The 22,190-nt window shown below is 51.3% G+C and overlaps 1 protein-coding gene across 6 annotated transcripts in view; it reads right to left on the reverse strand.

Moving 5' to 3' along the window:
• CDK14 (cyclin dependent kinase 14) overlaps positions 1-22,190 on the reverse strand; it is a 116,371-nt gene that overhangs the window by 71,857 nt on the left and 22,324 nt on the right. For 2 of the 6 annotated variants that reach the window (XM_068156906.1, XM_068156907.1), the window contains exons 3-5: positions 6,564-6,809; positions 2,016-2,110; positions 677-756 (exon numbers count right to left, since the gene is read on the reverse strand). In XM_068156906.1, coding sequence (XP_068013007.1) covers positions 677-756; positions 2,016-2,110; positions 6,564-6,809 — 421 coding nt within the window. Of the gene's footprint in view, positions 1-676; positions 757-2,015; positions 2,111-6,563; positions 6,810-15,974; positions 16,037-16,205; positions 16,301-21,111; positions 21,295-22,190 lie in introns of those variants that run through there. The other 4 variants (XM_068156909.1, XM_068156911.1, XM_068156910.1 and 1 more) reach the window with 4 other exon arrangements.

Raw genomic sequence — 22,190 nt, forward strand, 5'->3', positions numbered from 1 at the left:
CTCAGACTGTGGCACTCACCAGGATGTTCCAGGTCCCTCACTTTGTAGTCCTTTGCTGTCCCTCTCCAGCAAGTCCCTGTCCCTCTTGAACTCAGGAGCCCAGAACTGGATTCAGTACTGTGGCTGTGGCCTCACGAGGGCAGAGCACAGGGGCAGGAACACTTCCCTCAACCTGCTAGCCCCACTCTTCTGAATGCCCCCAGGTCACCATTGGCCTTTTTGGCCATGAGGACACATTGCTGGCCCCTGCTGACACCCCAACACCCCTACACCCCAAGGTCCTTCTCCACAGAGCTGCTCTCCAGCAGGTCACCCCTCAGCTGTACTGCTGCAGCTCCCCAGCAGTTCCTCCCCAGCTGCAGGACCCTCCACTTGCCCTTGATGAATTCCCGGAGGCTGCTCTATGCCCAGCTCTCCTGACCAGGCCAGGCTGGATCTGGACATGCTCTCAAGTACACATTTGCAGAGGAAGTCTCCCAGGACCAAGGCAGAGGCAGAGCTGCACTCTTTACCAGGATGTCCCATGCCAAAGGCTTTGTTTGTGAAGCATGAAAGTTTCCTCCTCACGAGAGCACAGCCACAGAACTGGAATCCTCCAGCTGCTCCCCACAGCACAGTGCAGAAACAAGACATGAGCTTACAAACCCCACGTGCCATCGTGCTAAGGGGGGCTTACCTTCCCTGATAGCAGTAAATGGGGTTCCTTCCTCTTCCTGCAATCTAATCACCTTCAGTGCCACCAGCTTTCCATTTACCCTGCAAAGGAAAGAGGGGAGGGGAAGGAGGAATTCATAAAACACCACAAATGGAAGCAGAAACAGCACTTTAGCTCCTTGCAGTGGGAGGGGGAAAACACTGCAAGAGGCTGCCCAGGGATGTGGTTGAGGCCCTGGAGACATTCCAGCTCAGACTTGGTGTGATCCTGGGCAGCAAGGGTGGCCCTGCTGTCTGCAGGGGGTTTGGACAAGATGACCTTGGAGGGTCCCTTGGAACCTGATGCACTCTGTGAATCTATTTCTCCTTGTTTCCCATCATGTCCTGCTTCAGTATCTCTTGTCAGTGCCAGTGATCCATTCAGAGCACTGCAAGAAACTCTCTGGAGCTTCCAGAATGCCAGCTTCATGTTTTGACTCTCAGATGCAAACCAAGAAACAATCTCAGTTTTTCTGGGAGTCCAATCTTCTGCCTCCTCTCTATCACAGCACTAAACTGAAACCCAGTTAAGAGGCACCACGTTGTAAAATGGCTTAAAGTCTCTGCCCTTGATCTGATCACATTGGTCAAAGCAAAACCCGATGCTTTTCATGCAGTGCAGCCATGGCCATGCTGACTGACTCCTCCCCACCTCAGCAGCCCCCACAATGATCACCCTCAAAAAGCTGTGGGAGATGGCAAATTCTTCTCAGGTCATTCTGGCTGTTTCCCACTGGGGCAGGACTGTTCCTGAGGCACATTCCTGCCTATGTGGCCCAGGTTGGCTTTAGGAATGACTCTCATTTAAAAGATTAAAAATGTTTTGTGCTTCAAGGGACCAAGCTTCACAGCAGGTCACTCTGGCTGGTGATCTGTTTGGCTGCTTTCACTTCCATCATGCCAAATTTCCCTACATAAATGATAAAATCATAGAAATATTTGGGTTGGGAAAGCCCTCTGAGATCACCCAGTCCAACCAGCAACCCAACACCACCATGGCCACTAAACCATGGCCCCAAGTACCACAGGATCCCAAACCAGTTTTGGTTGGAAGGGACCTTCAAGATCACCCAGTTCCAACTCCCCTGCCACAGGCAGGGACACCTCCCACCAGCCCAGCTTGCTCAAGGCCTCATCCAACCTGGCCTTGAACACCTGCAGGGAAGGGGCATCCATATGCTCCCTGGGTAAGCCATTCCAGTGTCTGCCCACCCTCACTGTCAAGAACTTCCTCCTCCTCTCCAACATGCAGCAATACCAGCCAGTGCTTCCTGCTTCTCTTCACTCCCAGACAGACCCCCAGGAGAAGACCCAGCACTTACTTGCTCTTCCCTTTGTAGACCGTGGCATAGGACCCTTCCCCCAGCTTCTCCAGCTTTTCATAGGAGTCTGCTTTCCCAAACTTGGGGCTTGTAGGCTACACAAAACACAAAGAAGATGACCTTGCAGCACCCACCACGTTAACTGACTGGATTCAGCCTTTAGGGACCAAGCAACCAGTGTCACCAACACTCACAGACCTGCATGCTTCCAGCAGCTAAAAGTGAGCCCCAAAACAAGGGAGGGGCAGAGCTCAGGAAAGAAAGCATCACCCGACAGCCCAGGTCGTGCTTCTTGGTGTCAGCCCCAAACATACCCCACTGCAGCTGTCAGAAGGGTTTTGTTCTTCATCAGGGACATGTTTCTGATTCAGTTTTCCAATGTATCACTTCATCTCACAAAAAAAGATGATTAACAACAGAACCATCTGATCTTGGTTACAAGATCTGAGCCAGGTGGAAGGAGCAGTTTCCTCTTATTGATTTATTTTTAGGCTAAAACCCACCCAAAATCACTGCCCTAAGAAACTGATGTCCCAGCACACAAACCATCAATCAGACACTGGTCAAGCCACAGTGCCTCCCCACCCTCATGGGCAAGTATTGCTTCCTCATGGCTCATCTCAATCCAGCTTCTTCCAGTCTGAAGCCATTGCCCCCAGCCCTGTCACTCCAAGCCTTTGTCAAAAGTCACTCTCTAGGGAGCCTTGTGTCCAGCTCTAGAGCCCCCAACACAAGAAGGACATGGAACTGGTAGAGCAGGTTCAGAGAAGGCCACAAGCAAGAGCTTGGATCAGAGGGCTGGAGCACCTCTGCTGTGGGGACAAGCTGAGAAAGTTGGGGCTGTTCAGCCTGGAGAAGAGAAGGCTGCAGGGAGAACTTAGAGCAGCCTGCCAGTACCTGAAGGGGCTCCAGGAGAGCTGGGGAGGGACTTCTGACAAAGGTCTGGAGCAACAGGATGAGGGGCAATGGCTTCAGACTGGAAGAAGCTGGATTGAGATGAGCCATGAGGAAGCAATTCTTGCTCAGGAGGGTGGTGAGGCACTGGGACAAGCTGCCCAGAGAAGCTGTGGAGGCTCCCAGCCTGGCAGTGTTCTAGGCCAGGTTGGATGAGGCCTTGAGCAAGCTGGGCTGGTGGGAGGTGTCCCTGTCCATGGCAGGGGATTGGAACTGGATGATCTTTGAGGTCCTTTCCAGCCCAGGCCACCCTCTGAGTCTGTGATTTTGCTATCCAGCTCCTGAATATTAACAAAGTCCTGTAAATTTGTTGTCTAGAACCCCTCAGATCTCGTTCCTTTTCCATGGTTTGGAGCACTCCAGCACAGATGAGGCAGCAATATTCCCAGCTCCGAGTCTGTGCTGAAAGCCCAAGTTCTGCCTGCTGAGGAACACAGGGGCTGTACTTTGGTTGATTCCAGTTTGATTGGAGATGTCACTGCCAGAGGGGATGGAGCCACCAACTGAAGCAGCCTTCTCCTTGAAGTATCCAATGCTGGACTAACACCATGATACAGCTATGGAAAACAAGCAGTGCTGAACTAGTTCATTGGCTGCCATCTGCTGAAGGGGCTCACCAAGTGCTCCCCAGTCTGCAGAGAGCACCCAAGGGGTGGAACTGCTGCCCCAGTTAACAGCTGGGAGCTCACTGTGGGCTTCCTCACAGTGAGGAGGGGAGAGGCCACAGACTTCTGCAGGTGCTCCACAGCCTTTCTCGTCTGCACTGAGACTGACTTTCATTTTCTGCTGCTAGAAATGAGAATATAAAGGTCACAACAACTTGTAGTACCCCATGATCCTGATGGGAAACAGGATGTCTTTAATCCGTCAGCCCCAGTAAATCACCAGCAGGAATTCCTACTGCAAGCTCCAGCTTGCTCCCCTGTACTCCCACTGCCAGCAGCACAGATTGAAGGTCATGGCTTGGAAGCTGCTGCATCCTCTCCCTGAGAATGGCCAAACACCAACAGCTCACATGGGCAGAGCTCCCTCCTGATCTTACAAAAGAGGTGATGCTTGCCAATGTCTTGTCCTCAGGCGCAGCCCCCTGCAGTGCCCAGGGCTCAGCTCTGCAGCACAAGGCTGCCCTGCCACCCTCATAGTAGCCCAGGTCTGTTCTGCAGGGCCTGCTCATGCTGGATAAAAGAAAACCAGAAACCACAGAACAGAGCCATGGAATCCTTTTAAGATCATCAAGTCCAACCATTAACACAGCACTGCCAGCTCAGCACTAACCCATGCTCCTCAGCTCCACATCTACCATGGCTCTGACACCCCTCCAGGGATGGGGATTCCACCACTGCCCTGGGCAGCCTGGGACGGGTCTTGACAGCCCTTTGGGGGAAGAAATTTTTCCTAATGTCCATCCTAATCTTCTCCTGGTGCAATCTGAGGCTTTTTCCTCTTAGCCTATCACTTGCTGCTACAGAAAAGAGACCAACACCCACCTCACTAAAACCTCCTTTTGGGGAGGCCACCAGCATCCTGGCCTGGATCAGCAATGGTGTGGCCAGCAGGAGCAGTGCAGGGATTGTCCTTCTGCCCTCAGCACTGGGGAGGCCACACCTGGAGTACTGGGTTCAGGTTTGGAGCTCTCACTCCAAGAAGGATATTGAGGGGCTGGAGCAGGTCCAGAGAAGGGCAAAGAAGCTGGGGAAGGGTCTGGAGAACAGGGCTGGTGAGGAGGATCTCTGGCTCTGTGATTGCATCTCAGTTAATTCTCTTGGCCTACCTTCTGCTCTCAAGTTTTTCTAGCAGGGAATCTCTTTCTTTGGAGCTCTGTAACAAAGCAGAGCTTCAGTTTTGATTTGCAATCACTCTCAGTGCTCCTCTGCACACAATATTTCCCCCCTGAGGACAGTTTGATATTGAAGTTTAATATCCTTCAGTTAAAAAACAAAAAAGAGAGAAAAAAAAATCCTTTTTGAATGTAGGCTCTGGGAGGGGGGTGGTGAAGTGTGACATTCCCAAGCTGTTCCACAGCTATGAAAAATGCATGAGAACAGAACCCACACAGCCTCTGTGCCATCAAGCAGGTGCTGCTCAGGGTAATTTTCCATTAAAGCTGCCTCTGCTACACAGCTTTGGATGCCTCTGGACACAGAGGGGCATCCACCTGGCAGAGTACAGCACAGAGCTGGAGTGCAAGAGCTTGGGTCAAACCTGATGCCCCTCCTCAGGTCTTCCAGGACCTTAAAGGTCTCTTCCACCTGAAAGAGTTCCATGATTCCTGCAGTCCCTATCAATGAAATGGCTACTTGAAATGACCTGGGCAGACCTTTGTCTTCTCAGAGGAGGCCACCAAGAGGATCAGAGGGTGGAGCACCTCTGCTATGGGGACAGGCTGGGGTTGTTCAGCCTGGAGAAGAGAAGGCTCAGGTAGACCTAATAGCAGCCTTCCAGGATTGGAAGGGGCCCTCCAGGAGTGCTGGAGAAGGACTTTAGACAAGGGCTGGGAGTGACAGGATGAGGGGTGATAGCTTCAGACTGGAAAAAGTTGGACTGAGATGAGCCATTAAGCAGACATTAAGAAGCAGTTATAAAGTGGTGAGGCACTAGGACAGGTTGCCCAGAGAAGTTGTGGAGGCTCCAAACCTGGAGGCCAGGTTCAAGGCCAGGTTGGATGAGACCTTGAGAAAGCTGCTCTGGTAGGGGTGTCCCAGCCCAGGGTGGGGGGTTGTAACTGGATGATCTTGAGGGTCCCTCCCAACCCAAACCCTTCTGTGATTTCTCTCTCCTTTACCTCAGCTGTGTCCCACCACTCTGTAATCCTCACTGTTTCTATTGCTGCACTCCACACTTTGGCTCACTCTTCCCAGCCTTGCTACAAGGGGCAGTACCTCCTTACCCAGAAAAAATAAACACCTCCTCTGGGTTCCTGCCTGCTGGGCTGCTGAAGCTGGTCACTGCCTGTGCTCCTGCACTCACCTGAGACTGGGAATAATGTAGGCTCGGGAGAAACCCACCTTGATGGGAACTGTTTGTAAGGAAAATGAGGAAAAGAATCAAGTAACTCAGTGAAGGGTCTGGAGAACAGGGCTGGTGAGGAGCAGCTGAGGGACATGGAGGTGTTTAGTCTGGAGGAGAGGAGGCTGAGGGGAGACTTCACTGCTCTCTACAGCTCCCTAAAAGGAGGCTGAAGCCAGGTGGGGATTGGGCTCCTCCTAGTATCAGGTTGACAGAGGAAATGGCCTCAAGTTGCACCAGGGGAAGTTCAGGCTGGGTATCAGGAACAATTTCTTCCCAGCAAGGGTGCTCAGGCACGGGCTCAGTCTGCCCAGGGCAGTGGTGGAGTCCCCATCCCTGGAGGTGTTCAAAAGCCACCTGGACGTGGTGCTGAGGCACACGTGTTAGTGGTGGCGGCTGAGCAGCAGCGGTGGGACTGTTTGCCCTGGGCAAGTGATTGGACCTGGTGATCTCCAAGGTGCCTTCCACCGCACCAGTTCTGCGTGTCTGAGCCCTTGACTCAGCTGCCAGCTCCCGGCTCTGTCTGGGAGGGTCAGCGAGGACACACCTGCCTGGCGCGGGGCCCGCGCCGCCGGAGCGAGGACTTACGGAGCTGGGGCTGGAGTGCCGGCGCACCTTGGGCGACTCCTTGCCCGCTGAGCCGCTCCTGGCGGTGATGCAGGCGTTGTTCTCCGAGTGCACCCTCTTCACCTGGTTGGCTGGCTTCTCAAAGGGGTCGAAGCTGCTCTGCGTCCTCTGCACCCGCACCTTCTTATCTTCAGGAATCGTGTCCAGAGGTTTGATCACCGAGTCCATGCCCTGGCAGTTCCGTGTGGACATCTTTGTGACACATATCTGCAAGGACAAAACCCGCCGTGACCGCCGAGCCCAGCGGGCTCAGAGCCCAGGCCGCCCCAGGGACCAGGCAACTGCGTCAGCTGCGAAAGGCCACTAAGGCTGAAGCAAGAGAAGTGTGGCCAGCAGGGCAAGGGAGGTTCTCCTGCCCCTGGTGAGGCCACATCTGGACTATTGTGTCCAGTTCTGGGCTCCCCAGTTCAAGAGGGACATGGAACTACTGGAAAGTGTCCATTACTTGTCCCCTGATCCAGTGTGGCATCCTGCACGGGCCAGAGGTGGGATTCTGCTCCACCACTGATCTCCAGGGGCTGTCCTGGGGATCTCCAGGCTCAGCCTGCTGTCTCACCACAAGCTGAGGAGGAATAACCACTCTGGCATGCCAGAGCCCCTCCTCCCTCATGGACCTGAGTGTCCACATGGCTGCCACTCTCTCATCCTACATTTCTCCAAAGAAAGAACTCCCAACACAGAAGGACCTGCAGAAGAGGTTTTCCCTCTCTGAAATGGGTTATCACAAAGACACTGATGGACTTGTCCTTGGCCAGAGGTGGGTCCAACCTGAAGCCAGGAGAGCTTCTGGAAGCTTTTGACAGCCCCCCTGCCCCTAACCAAACCCCCTCCAAACCCAAGCACCCAACACAAACTGCCTCAGACATCTCCCACAGCCCACCTCAAAGGCACTCCCCACAAATGGCTGCTTCAGCTCTGAGTCTCAGCTGATGTCGAACCAGCTGCCTGTGTCAGATGGCAGCAGGCAAACAAGGAAAGGTCGCTGGAGTGGCAGATGGGATCGGTGCTGAACTGGAAGCTCTACCCTCCACTCTGTGTGTCTGCAACACTGAGCCCAGTGAGCAGATGAGAGGCTGTGCTGAGCTGCAAGGCAGGCAGAAGTCACTCACAGCAAGGCAACTCAGCAGGCCTGGAGCAGCAGAGCTCAGATCACCCAAATCAAAAAACTACTTCAAAAACCTGAATCAGAAGAAAATGAAGTTTTGAACTGGGCCAAGTTCAAAGTTTTATTAAGCCAAGTACAAGGTCCTGCACCTGGGTCAGGGAAATGCCAAGCACAAATCCAGGCTGGGCAGGGAGTGGCTGGAGAGCAGGCTGGAGGAGAAGGCCCTAGGGGTGTCAGCTGGTGACAAAGTCCCCATGAGCCAGCAATGGTCACTAACAGCCCAGCAGGCAGCTGTGTGCTGGGCTGCATCCAAAGCAGGGAGAGCAGCAGCACAGGGAGGGGATTCTGCCCCTCTGCTCTGCTGAGACCCCAGCTGCAGCACTGCCTCCAGTTCTGGAGAACTCAGCACAAGAAGGGGATGGAGCTTCTGGAGAGGGTCCAGAAGAGGCCACAAAAATTATCAGAGGCTGGAGAACCTCCTCTATGGGAACAGGCTGAGAGAGTTGGGGCTGTTCAGCCTGGAGAAGAGAAGGTTCCAGGGAGAACTTGGAGAAGCCTTCCAGTACCTGAACGGGCTGCAGGAGAGCCGGGGAGGGACTTCTGACAAGGGCTGGGAGTGACAGGATGAGGGGTGATGGCTCTGAGCTGGAAGAGGGGAGACAAACTGGAGATGAGGAAGAAATTCTTGACAGTGAGGGTGGGGAGACACTGGAACAGGTTGCCCAGGGAGGTTGTGGATGCCCCCTCCCTGGAGGTCTTGAATGCCAGGTTGGATGAGGCCTTGAGCAAGCTGGGCTGGTGGAAGATGTCCCTGCCCATGGCAGGGGGTTGGAACCGAATGATCCAGAAGATCCCCTCCAACCCAACCCTATGATTATGGGCAGTACTTGTACAACTCTCCTCTCCCACCACTCCCATCCCCAGCAGACCTGCACCACCTCCCTGGGCAGCCTGGGACAGTGACTGACAACTCTTGCTGGGAAGAAATTGTTCCTGGTATCCAATCTGAACTTTTCCTGATGCAACATGGACCAGCACCTCACTCCAACCGCCTTTAAGGTAGTCGCAGGGGGAGATGAGGTCTCCTCTCAGCCTCTTCTGAGGACTAAACAACCCCAGATCCCCAGATCTAGCTGAGGATGTCCCTGCAGGGCATCTGGAGTAGATGACCTCCAGAGCTCCACTCCCACCCAGCACTTCCTATGATCTAAGACACATTCCTGTGCAGCCTGCTCTAGGTGGACCTGTGTTAGCAGGGGGTTGCACTAGGTGGTCTCCAGAGGTGCCTTCCAACCCCCACCATACTGTGAGTCTGTGGCAGAGGGGCAGGATCAGCAGAGGTGTTGGAGTGGGAGAGGAGGCTTCCAGTGCCAGACACGAGCCAGTGACTCCTTGGTAACCAGCAGAGTGGTGGAGAAAGTGTCTGAAGATAAACACTCTGCCATGGAATCGTGACAGGTGGCTTCTCTACTCTTCTAGTTACTCATTGCTGTCTGCTGTCTGTCCTCCTCTCTAACCATATGAGCAGAACTTAAAAATAAAGCAAAAAATATTTTCAGACCCTTTCCCATTCCAGCCTCCTGCTCCAACAGATGGCTTCATGTGCAAGGCAATGCAGACTGCTTCCCAGAAGGGCACACTCTGTGGTTTTGATAGGAACATGATCACAGAAGCATGGAATGGTAGGGGTTGGAAGGAACCTCCAGAGATCATCCAGTCCAACCCTCCTGCCAGAGCAGGGTCACTCAGGACAAGTCACACAGGAACACATCCAGATGGAGCTGGAAAAGTCTCCAGAGAAGGAGACTCCACAACCTCTCTGGGCAGCCTGCTCCAGGTCACCAGCACCCTCACATCAAAGTTTCTCCTCATGTTGAGGTGGAACCTCGTGGGTTCCAGTTTGTGTCCATTGTCCCTTGTCCTATCACAGGACACCACTGAACAGAGCCTGGCCCCTTATTCTTGCCCCTCACCCCTCAGGTATTTATAGACATTGATCAGATCCCCTTTCAGCCCTCTCTTGTCCAGGCTCAACAGCCCAAGGACTCTCAGCCTTTCTCCACAGCAGAGAAGTTCCAGTCTCTCCATCATCTACTTGGTCCTGAAGTCCTACAGGACTGTATCCAGCAGTCCCCTGGGTGGTGAAGCTACCAAAGGGACAGCCAGAACTGCAGAGAGGCTTCCCACTGCCACACTCAACTGTGAGAAATCTTGAGAGACTTGACAGCAAAATGCCAACTCCTGCGAAATCCTGAGGCTGCCAGCAAGGGCTGTAAGAGAGGAAGAGGTAAACAATCCCATGTGTGAAACAGGCTTCACCTCGGTCCTCCTGGCTCCTCTGCCTACTCCTAGTAAGCCTCTTGATTTCTTCACAGGTACATTCAAGTACTTGTGACAAAAAATAAACCCAAGAATTTTTCTCCTGCAAGCACAGACTGCAACAAAAACACTGCAGTGGGTCAGCTCTGGTCAGACAACTGACAGCAGGAGGTGGTGGAGTCCCCATCCCTGGAGGTGTTCCAGAAACGTGTGGCTATGGCATTTGGGGCCATGGTTTAGTGACCATGGTGGTGATGGGTTGCTGGTTGGACTGGATGATCTTGGAGAGCTTTCCCACTACAAACAATCCTCTGATTCTCTAGGACTTAAGGTTAACTATGCAGCCAGTAAGTTAACTTTTATTGGTGAGTCTGAAGTCAGGAGAAAGCAACAGAACATGAGATAGAAACTTCATTTAGACGTACAATGAACCAGAGTTTGTCTCAGATTGAAGAGTGGAAGAACTCAAGGACAACCTTCACCTGTTATGCTGAAGAGCACTTTTCTCACAAAAAGGCAAGAGGAAGGGCCAGGATGCAAAATCACCTCTGCAGAATACCTGCAGCTGCAGGTGGAGAGAGGTCTGACAGCCAGGTTGTGCCAGGTCTCCCACCAGCCTTCACTGCATTGAAGCACCAAGTTCTGGCCTTTACAGAGCCATGGGGCTCTCACAGCTTCTTCAGCAGACTCTTCAGAAAGGCTTCCCAAGAAATCATTCAATAATTCTAGGCAAACTACTTTGGCTCTTCTTCATACAGACCAATTCCTTCAGTAAATGAAAGCAAATACTTCACTCTCTTCCCTCTTTCCTGCATCTTTTATCCTTTCCTTCCTTCTCTTCCAAAGCTCCTTTTTCACTATCTTTACCAAAAGCTAGAGGAAGGATGAGCAATGAGAACTTTTTATGTTATTCTGCTAATGCCTTTCAAAGTTTCATTCCAGTCCCAAGAAGGATATCTGCCCTGCTCTGAGCTGCTTCCTCCTTGAGGTCAACAACCCTACAGCTTGAGAAATGTAGCCTGCAAGGCAGATCAGTGTCACAGGGAAAGACCAGCTCTGCTCCCTCACACTTTAACTTCCAAACCACTGCATCTGACAGAATCTCTTCTCTCAAATCAGCACAGGAGAAAGGTATAGACAGACAGAGAGCCTCAGCTCTGGTATGCTTCTCTTGGGCTCCTCAGAGCTCTCAATAACCTAGATTTCAGCTCAGCCTTCCAGAAACCTCAGCAGCAGCCATCCGTGACCTTTTTGCCACTGCTTTCTTTCATGGAAGTTGGAGGGTTCAGATGAGGCCAAGTCCAGCTCCACAAACAATTCAATGAAGAGAGTCCTCACCCCTGTTTGGATCTCACAGACACCTGACTTCTTTTTTTAACTTGTTCTTTCTTTCTTTTTTTTCCCCTCTCAGGTGCCTGGCCTGGTTGCAGCATTCTACAGAGCCTAAATGGAAAGCCTTAAAGGGATCTCTAGCAGCTGCTCTCAGGCCTGCAGAGCACAGTGACTTTCACAGCAAAAAGGGGTAAAGAATCACAGAATGGATTGGATTGGAAGGGGCCTTCAAGATCATCCAACCCCAACCCCCTGCCATGAGCAGGGACACCTCCCACCAGAGCAGGTTGCTCAAGGCCTTATCCAACCTGGCTTTGAACACCTCCAGGGAGGGGACATCCACAGCCTCCCTGGGCAGCCTGACTCCATGACATTACAGAGCATTTCTTCAGCCAATTCTTAGCAGTGCCCCCAGTTGCTCCATACCAACCCAGCTGTCTCTGGTTGAGGCCTGGCAGGCACATCTCACACCTTCACTGCAAGCTTCCTTTGCACTGCCACCAAAATGGAATAAAGTGGGACAGGACATACTCATGTAGGAGATATTCATAACTATGCAGGCGTGGCAGTTTGGGCCATGGTTTAATGGTCATGGGGGTGTTGGGTCAACAGACTCGATGATCTTAGAGGGCTTTTCCAACCTTAATGATTCCATGAGCTTTTTCCATCAGATGCTGCAACTGATCTCCTAGTCAGCAGGATGAACCAGCAAGCTCTGCTGTATTCACCCACATCCTAGCCACGGATTCTAACAGTGGTAGGAAAAGAAACCAAAAAGCTCCCCCCACACCCTTCACACCAGTTCTGGCTAGCACACCACAGGCTATGACAGGTACCAGATAGAACTGCCTGCTTCTGCAACATGGAACCACAGAATCGTTTGGATTGGAAGAGACCTCCAAGATCATCGAGTCCAACCTTCCACCCAACACCAGCATGGCCATTAAACCATGTGCCCAAGTGCCACGGCCACACATTTCTTGAACGCCTCCAGAGATGGTGACTAAGTATTTCTGCCTTGCTGGGAATTCAAAGGGAAGTAATACACCCAAGAGCTGTCTGCACCTGCTCCTGTGGGCTTTAAGGGACACATTCGCTGTCACATTTTGAGAGAAGTCACCAAATACAACAGCCTGAAGCTCACCTGGCCCAGACCAAGCATTCACACAAGCCCTTCTCCCAGAAAATTCCTGCTGATAATCACAGAATGGTAGGGGTTGGAGTGACCTCTGAAGATCAAGTCCAGCCCCAGATCACTGAGTCCAACTGCCAGTAGAATCATAGAATGGCTTGGTTGGAAAAGCCCCTTCACTTCATCCAGTCTAACTCTGCCAAGGCTGGGGCTAACCCATGGCCCTCAGCACCACATCTCTGCCTCTTGGAAACAACTCCAGGGGTGGGGATGCAGCCTGTGCCTGGTGTTGAGAACCCTTTAAGTCAAATTTCTTTCCCTACTATCCAGTCCCAGCCTCCCCTGGTGCACCTTGAGGCCATTTGTACCTGCTCAGGCAGGGCAAGCCAGGCCAGCACCCTGAAATCTGCACAAGGCAAAGCTCAGCAGAGCCAGCACCGTGCAAGGCTCTGCAAGCGTCTCCCCTCCAATCGCTGGAGATGTGCAGAGCTGGTGTGACTTATGCTCACAGTGCCCACCAGCCAGCCCTTGGGATGCACTGGGTATCCTGGTACTGAGGTCCTTCTAATGGGACCCTCCCTTTTCCTGGCTGTGGGGTCACTTGGAAAAACAAAAGCTTCCTGCCTGAAACAGATAACTGCTTGGAGGTCAACTTTTCAAACAGCCCACCTGAGCTGACAGCATGAGGGGAAACCAATAAGACTCTGTGGGTTTGGCTTCAGGGATCACTTTTGCTACAGAACTTCAAAGCTGACCAACCTCTATGCACTTAAGTTTAACATTGATGAGTTTTAACTTGCTCAGCTGCCCAGGGAGGTGGTGGAGTCACCTTCACTGGAGGTGGTTAAGAGGGGACTGGATGAGGCACTTGGTGCCATGGTTTAGTTGATTAGATGATGTTGGGTGATAGATTGGACTTGATGATCTCAAAGGTCTTTTCCAACCTGGTCTATTCTATTCTATTCTATCCTATTCTATTCTATTCCCTTTTGGAAGTCTTTTCTGTCTGGAATCAGGGAGAAGACACAAAGGAGAGCATGACAAACATGCAGTCCTCAGGTGAGCTCTTATCTCCTGTTTGATGGACCTCAGCCCCACTACAAAACTGACCCACACAGACAAGCTTGTAACCTTTACAGAGGACTCAGCACTGTGGCCAAAAGTTAGGAATGCAGATGGGGAAAATAGGCAAGAAATGGGGGAAAAGGCAGGAAATGGGGGAAAAGGCAGGAAATGGGGGAAAAGGCAGGAAATGGGGGAAAAGGCAGGAAATAACTAACAATCCTAGAGTGAAATGTCACTCAAACTATAAAGTTAAATATGGATATGTAGGGAATATAGAGTTAAATATAACTGCAGTTAATATCTATTAACTCTACCAAACTATACATTTCTTACATTCCCATCTGCATTCCTAACTTTTGGTGACATTTTTCCACATCTGAAGTTATTTCCCCCCCTGTTAATGTGGGATCTGTCTTTAACTGAATGTTACCATAGGGAGTTATTTACCATTATTGATTTGCTAGGCTTAGAAAACCAAAAATGGTTGAACTCCAGAGACAGCAGGCTCAGAGCAAACAGACCTGATGGGTTTACATTTGGGGAGGAACAAAAACCAACACTTGGAGGAAGAAGCTGACAGAAGCGACAACTTTCACATCTGTATGTGCATTAAAAAAAACACACCACTAAGAAAACCCACAAATGAACCCATGCCTAAGGCTGTCTGGGCTTTCACATCCTGCACAACAGACAGGTGGCTGAATTATTTCTGTGCCTTAAAGCAGGGCAAATGCACTGATGGGTTGCGGTTCGCTAAACAGGTGCCACGCATTTTGCATACAAGCAAAGGCAAACTTCCCTGCAAAGATGTCTGCAGTTGCAGTAACTACTGTGATAGAAGCATTCAAGGGTATTCTTCATGCAAAATAAAACAATCAAGTGTCCTGTGAGGCAGAGCCAGGCACATTGAGTTTGTGCAGGGCGTGCAGCAGCTCGTTCCGCTCACGCTGCAGGCTGGAGTCCGCACAGGCAGCGGTGTGACAGACACTGTCACAGCCACAAGACGTGGGGGTTTGAGCTAAGGAGCTCCAGCACAAGAATAATGAAATCTTCAGAAAATAATCGAGACAGGGCTGAATTCTGCCTCTTTAATCATATTCAGTGAGACAGAAGAAAAACCCCTTAATTGGCAAGTACAGAAAAAGCAAACATGAATCCCTGTCAAAAGAGTTATTTGATCCCACACGGAGACACAACTCAGCTCTTCTTGGGAGTAAAATTCACACACTGCATGAAAACGCTGCTCCAGAAATAAAACCCTTGGCTTTTACCCTTTCATAACAGCAGCAAAACCCATAGCCCAGCACTCAGCCACTACTGCCACACTCAGCTCCCTTTACACGCTGAAAGGTGTGGTGAAATATATTTATTTATTTACCTATCTGGTCGGTGGATTTCTGCTCTGCTCACCACCGCACTCACTTGCTTTTAAATACTAAAACATATGGTGGAATATTTATTGACTTCTTTGGCCAGTAGATTTCTGTTCTGTTCCCTACCACACTCCGCTTCCTTTTACATGCTAAAACATATGGCCAAATAGTATTTTTGGGTGAGTAGCTTTCTGTGCTTGTCATTGGATTTTCTGCTGAGCTCAATCTATGGCTTGATCTACAACTGAAACAAGCTAGCTAGCACCAAAAATAATGCTAATATTTTGGGGGGGGGGAGGGGAGGGAGACACACCAAACAATTTTTTTTTTTATAGGTATATTTTATTTTTTTTGGTTACCAAATAATTCCAGTTCTTTTGAGTTGCCCAAAATAATCCTTAATTCTTCCACACAATTCTGCCTTGGCCTCATGCCAGCTGCTGGTTTTGCCTCTGCTCTCTCCCTGAACACGCTGCTGCTCCTAAGCTTTCATACATTGAAATATTCCACTCCAAAGCTCTGTCAGTGCCTAAATGCCTGCATAAGCATTCAAGAATTCACAGACTGCACCGGGTTGGAGGGGACCCTCAAAGGTCATCTTGTCCAAGAACGGCTACTTAAAACGACTCCCTGGCTTTGGGTCGTATGAAATAAAGCAAGCATGCAAGAGAAACGGGAACAATCGCCGAGACTAACAAGGCAAAAAAAGCCCTTCTGCACACCTATGGTCACAGCATGGCTTGATAAAGGATCTGATTAATTCTGTCTTCTACCAGCAAGCAAATCTGCAGCTGATAAAGACATGTATTCAGAGCCAGACTTGTTAGCAGGGATGAGAAAGTGGCTGATCACGTCCTTCACTCACTCGTCCCAGAGGGCGTTCAGCCGAGCGTGCATCGGGAAAAATTGCCCACACGACCCTCTTCATGCAGCAGGAAATCCAAAACAATCATAAACAAGGCTGCTGGAGAGACAAACACCAAAGCACACCCAGACAAGCATCGTTTTGAAGCCTTTCCCCTACCTTCTCCCTGCTATTTACATACCGCTGCCGGGGAGCCTCACCAGGGTGGCTGCCGAGAGGTCTCATGTGGCGGCGTTCCCAGCTTCCCACCTCCTCCCTCCGCCTGGAGTCTCAGTATTGCCCAGAAAACCCACCCTGACATGCACAGAATGGATCCTGCTCAAGTTGGAAGCATGTGATAACCAAGCTTCAGGCTGCATGGGGAAACACCAGCCCCTAATTAAGGCAGAGATGGCAAGCAGCCCCATCTTACCGTTCTGCCGTTGCCCCCAGATCAGGTTGGATTCACCTGCAACTCTTGGCCATCTCTCCAGCAGTGCTGGGTGTTTGCAGCCAGGCCAGGCTCATTCAGCAGCTGAATTCACAACATCTTTTCTGCACTAGCAAGCTGGAATGGCACGGCTGTACTACAGCTAGGAAAGGGGGAAATCTAAAGCAGAAAACAAAGAAATCCCTGCAGACAGGAAGCCCGGCGGAGCCAAACGCCAAAGGTGCGGATGAGCAGCGAGGGCACAACGCTCCCCTGCCCCAATTGCATCAGCAACACCATGCTCTTTCTGAAAAGGGTTTTTAGGTAAAACACAGGATGGACTTGCCTGTGGAGTTCCCAGGGAGGCAGAGTACCCAGGCTCTGCTGCAGCATTGCAGCCCAAGTAACCATGCATGTGCTAGGCAGGGCGACTTACAGCAGCCTCTGGAGAAGGCACCGATCTGTAACTGCCTCAACGCCAGCCCCAGCCCAAAGAGCTGCTGCTCACTGGAGGGCAGTTAAGGGAAAAAGCCTTCAACGTTCCACCAAAAGGATGCAAGCAATCATTCCCAATTCAACTGCACCCCAGAACTGAGGGAAATCAGCTCTTCAGAGACAAATGACACTGAAGCAATCTAGGGGCATCTGGAAACCAGCGCTAGGGGTGCCACCCACCACTCCTCCAGACATAGGAAACAGCAGCTCAAATGTACCCACACGTGAGCTCTGAAGTGAATGAGCCTAGCAAGGATGAGTACAGCCATTGATTTATGGACACACTAAACAGGAGGAGCTGGCAGTAAGCAACAGCCACCTGCTCCGTGCTGGGAACTCACTGCTAAGCCCAAGCAGGCTTGGGTGCAGTAGGAGGGAAAAGAGGGTAGTAAGGAACAAACCCTCAGGGAGGGCTTCTCCAGAAGGGAGGCAGTGAAGCTCCTCCATCTCCTGCTCCTGCAGCAGCCCCTGCTGGTCTGTGCTTCAGATGCCTCCTGGCTCCCCAGAAACGTTCTGGGCTTGGGGAAGCCCTGAAAGGCTGCACTAGGGATGGTATCAGTAACATGCACAAGTGAAAGCTTCAGTAGAGAACTAACACAGGCCAGCTGAGTTCCACTGTTACCTGCTGAGGAGGGGCAGTGAAGGAGCAGGGGAAACACCCCAGGAAGCTCCAGTGACCCCTGCCAGGAGATCATCATAGAATTGTTTTGGTTGGCAAAGCCTTTTGAGCTCATCCAGCCCAACCTTCTCTAACTCTGCCATAGCTGGTGCCAAGCCAATGGCCCTCAGCACCACATCTCTGCCTCTTGGAAACATCTCCTGGCCCAACCCAGCTGCAGGACCTTGCACTGTGACTTGTTGAACCTCATGCAGCTGGCACTGGCCCTCTTCTCAGGCCTGTCAAGATCCCTCTGGCTGGCAAACCCCCCAGGGAAGAATCCCTGCAAACCCTTCATTTGTGAGTGCCAGCCATCGCTCCAGCTGCCCAGCCAGGGACTCCAGCTCAAAGTCATCCACAGCACTGGAGCTGGAAGAACAAAGCCTTCTGTAAATGAATCAAACCTGAACACAAAAAGGTGAGCTCAGCTTCAGCTCTTCCTCAAGTGCAAAGATGTCATGGGCAGAAACTCTGATTTGAAGGCGCTGGGTTTCAGCTCCCCTCTGCTTTCCCTTTGAGGTGCACACATGAAAGGCTTTGCTGTTTGCTTGGGTTTTTTTATTCCCCCTGATGTCTTTCTACATTGCAGTGGGGAAAGAAGAAAAAATGTCTCAGGTTTTCTAACTAGAAGATTTATGGACCAAAATATAGGATATTGTGGTTAGAAAAAGATATCAGCCCAAACCAACCTGCACAGTCAGGGAAAAAGCAGGAATAAGCTGCACGTTCAAGGGGCAATGGACACAAACTGGAATCCAGGAGGTTCCATCTTGACATGAGGAGAAACTTCTTTGGTGTGAGGGTGCTGGAGCCCTGGAGCAGACTGCCCAGAGAGGTTGGGGAGTCTCCTTCTCTGGAGGGCTCCCACTCCCACCTGGCCATTGTGATCCTGGGCAAACTGCTGTGGGTGCCCTGCTTTAGCAGAAGAGTTGGACTGGATGCTCTCCAGAGGTCCCTTCCAGCCCCACCTGGATGGGTTCCTGTGTGATCTATCCTGGGTGACTCTGCTGTGGCAGGGGCCTTGGACTGGATGATCTCCAGAGGTTCCTTCCAAGCCCCACCATTCCATGAGTCTGTATTTACAGTCCCCACTTTGCAAAATCCCTGACTGTTCTGCTCTGCTTCACTGTGGTCTGTTCCTCTGAGTCTTTGGGACTTTTGCTATCTGCTGTGTTTGCCACACGATGGAGATGGTGAATCTGTGTTCTGAGAATGGTGGAGCAACCACCTGCTGACAACTCTTGCACTGAACCTGGAGGACCAACAGACAAATGGAAGACTTCATCTCACCAGCACTGTCCAGCTGCCTCTATACCTCCATTAGACACTTGAGTCACCGGGAACAAGCGACAGAAGGAGAGGAAATGGCCTCAAGCTGCACCAGGGGAGGTTTAGGTTGGGCATGAGAAGAAACTTCTTGACTGAAAGGGTTCTCACAGCCTGGCACAGGCTGCCCAGGGAGGTGGCTGAATGTCCATCCCTGGAGGTGTTTCTAAGAGGCAGAGATGTGCTGAGGGCCATGGCTTAGCCCCAGCCTTGGCAGAGTTAGAGAATGGGTGGGCTGGATGAGCTAAAAGGGCTGTGGTAACCTTAATCATTCCATGATTAAAGAAATTACTGACAAAACCAGACAGAAACCCTCAGGTCATACCTGATCCATTACCTATGGTTCTCATGATCAGACATGAGAAGCAGCTGTGAAAACCACCTCCATTCCTTCCAACTCTGTTAGTCTACAAGGCTGCACAACCGAACGGACAAGAGTTTCCCTGCAGTCACCCAAACCTTTGTTATTCAGTAACTGAAGTGGCCCAGAGTGATGTACACCAACAAAGCACATCAAAGCTCAACCTGCTGCCATGCTGAGTCAACAAACACCAGAACTGCAGGTACTGCACAAACATCTACCTGCTCTTTGGATGAATACAAAGTGTGGGGCTTGAACCATCAAGCCCTTTAGAGGCAGGGTCACCAGCACCTTGCAGCCTGCTTCTCTTGTCCTGTGTTCTGGCAGTAATTCAGACCAAAGGGCTGCATTCACCTGGCAGTGCTCATTGAGGGCACTTCAGGCCAGAAGGTGATCAAGCTCTAATGCATGCTGAGCAGTTTATCTATTTCCCCAGCACATCCTAGGCAAGAAATAGAAAGCACCTGGGAAAGGGGCAGCTGCTGGGGCACCCACAGCAGGTTGCACAGGAACACAACCAGGCAGGTTTTGAAAGTCTCCAGAGAAGAGACTCCATAACCTCACTGGGCAGCCTGCTCCAGGCCTCCAGCACCCTCACACCAAACAAGTTTCTCCTTAAGCTGCAGTGAAACCTCCCAGGTTCCAGTTGTGCCCATTGCCCCTTGTCCTGTCACTGGGCACAGAGCCCAGCCCCATCCTCCTGCCCCCCACCCTTCAGCTCTTGCTGAGCATTGATCAGATCCCCTCTGGGGCTGCTCTTCTCCAGGCTCAGCAGCCCCAGGACCCTCAGCCTTTGCTCTTCACAGAGATGCTCCAGGCCCCTCAGCAGCTTTGTGTCCCTGCACAGGACTCTCTCCCGTGGTAACCTCTTTGTCTTGAACCAGGGAGCTCAAACTGGACAGAATATTCCAGATGAGGCCTCACCAGGGCAGAGTAGAGGGGAAGGTGAACCTTTTTTCATGCACCCCTGGAGACCATTGGCCTTCATGGCCCCAAGAGCTCACTGCTGGCCTATGGCACCCTGTTGCCCACCAGCACTGCCAGGTCCTTTTTCCCCAGAGCTGCTCTCCAGCATCTCAGCTCCCAGCCTGTGCTGGTCCATGGGGTTCTTCTTCCCCAGCTGCAGGACCCTACCCTTGCCCTTGTTGAACCTCATTAGATTTGTCCCCAGCCAGCTCTCCAGCCTGGCCAGCTCACACTGATGGCAGCACAGCCTGGGGGGTGTCAGCCACTGCTCCCAGTTTGGCACCATCAGCAAACTGGCTGAGGCTCCACTCTGTCCCTTCACACAGATCACTGAGGGGTAGATTGAATGGGGCTGCAGCCAGTCCTGACCCTTGGGGGACATCACTGGCCTAGACAAAGTTTAAAACCCACCAACATGGGTCTGCTTTAGCAAAGTCCAAGCATGGATGAAGGAGGTACCCATAACAGAACCATTAACACATATACACAGAGAGCACAATAAATAAACAACAAACCCACCCCAGCCCCCCTCAAACAACCCCAGAATGCCATGAGCCCAACTCTACCCACCACTGTTTCCATCTGAAGGGCCAGCAGCATTCCCTGAACCACTATTACACACCTGGCATGCTCCAGAGCCTGCAAAGCCTTCCTTAGCAGCCCAAGATGACAATGTGAGCTTGGCAAGAGGCCAAACAGCACAGTAAGATGAAAAAATGATGACTGCAGCCCTTGTGCTTAAAGGAAAACAGTGAAACCAGAGCCCTCCAAGGTGGGCAAAGGTAGGATGGGGACCTGTGCCTCTGCACTGCAAAATGTGGTGAAGAGACTAGGGACAGGAGGAGAGGAAATGACCTCAAGTTACACCAGGGGAGGCAGAGGATAGGGTAGAGATGAGGAAAAAATTCTTTGCTACAAGAATGGTCAGGGATTGGCACAGGCTGCCCAGGGAGGTGGTGGAGTCCCCATCCCTAGAGGTGTTCCAGGAACATGGGGCTATAGCACTTTGGGACATGGTGAAGTGGCCATGGTGGTGTTAGGTTGCTGATTGAATCTGATGATCTTGGAGGGCTTTTCTAATCCTGATGATTGTATGGCCTTACCATACAGAGCATCTCCAGAGCAGAGCCAAGCCAGCTGTTCTCCAGCAGAAAGAGAGACTTTTCCTTAGCCAGTCCCATGAAGGCCCCTTCACTTCACACAGCAGAACTAAAAGGGCTCCTTCACAAGCAGGTTCCAAACTCCAGTCTCAGCAGAGCTTCACTTCATTGTTTTTGATCAAAAGCCTAAAAAAACCAGAACCCATCCAAGAAACACATTGGCCAGGACAAAGCCTCTTTGTGTTCTAGAGCAAAGCAACAAGGACTAACTTGTGTGAGTTCGCTTTCTGTTTCCAAGGCTACCTTCACTTCCTAGTCCTGCAACCTCTGCAGATCCTCAAGATGTGTTAAGAAAGGTACCTAAAGCACTCACTGAGGCAGCCAAACCTTTCCTGCTCCCTCAGGGGGGAAATGAAGGCTCAGGTATTTAATAACCTGCCAAAGGCATCGGGGCACTCTCTGCCAGCAGAAGAGGAAAGGTGTTTGACTGCAGCTGTGCTCTGGGGGAGTCCTGGCAAATCTGATCTATTCCCTTAGCAAAACTGGAGACAGAGTGTACTCTGCCCTCAGGCTGGCAAACTCCAATGAGAGCATTTCCTTTGATGTCACTTTAAGGCCTTTCACTCAGCAGAACAACCTTAAGGTTTTAAACTTTGCCTGTTAAACTCTTGCCTTGGCTTTACATGAGCTGAAATCAGGTTTAAGACATGGTGACAACACCACAAGGATGCCATCCTTGCTCCTGCCATCCACATCTTCCTTTCAAGCCATTTCCCTCACTGTTACCTCTGGAGATGTGCTTCTATCATGAAGATATGCTCCTTAAATGCCCTTTTAAAAAGAAATTATGATGCTTAATAAGCCACAGAGTCATAGATTACATTGGGTTGGAAGGAATCCTCAAAGGTCTAGATCAGGCTGCCCAGGGCCACATCAAGTCTAATCTTGAATGTCTCCAGGATTGGGGCTTCCACCACATCTCAGAGCAACCTGAGCCAGTGTCTCACCACCCTCACTGTCCAGAACTTCCTCCCAATATCCAACCTAAATCTGACCTGCTCCAGTTTGAAACCACTGCCCCA

Source organism: Melanerpes formicivorus, unplaced genomic scaffold, assembly GCF_026170545.1.
Source record: "Melanerpes formicivorus ecotype bairdi unplaced genomic scaffold, bMelFor1.0.p_v2 SCAF_35, whole genome shotgun sequence".
NCBI classification, from domain to species: Eukaryota; Metazoa; Chordata; class Aves; order Piciformes; family Picidae; genus Melanerpes; species Melanerpes formicivorus.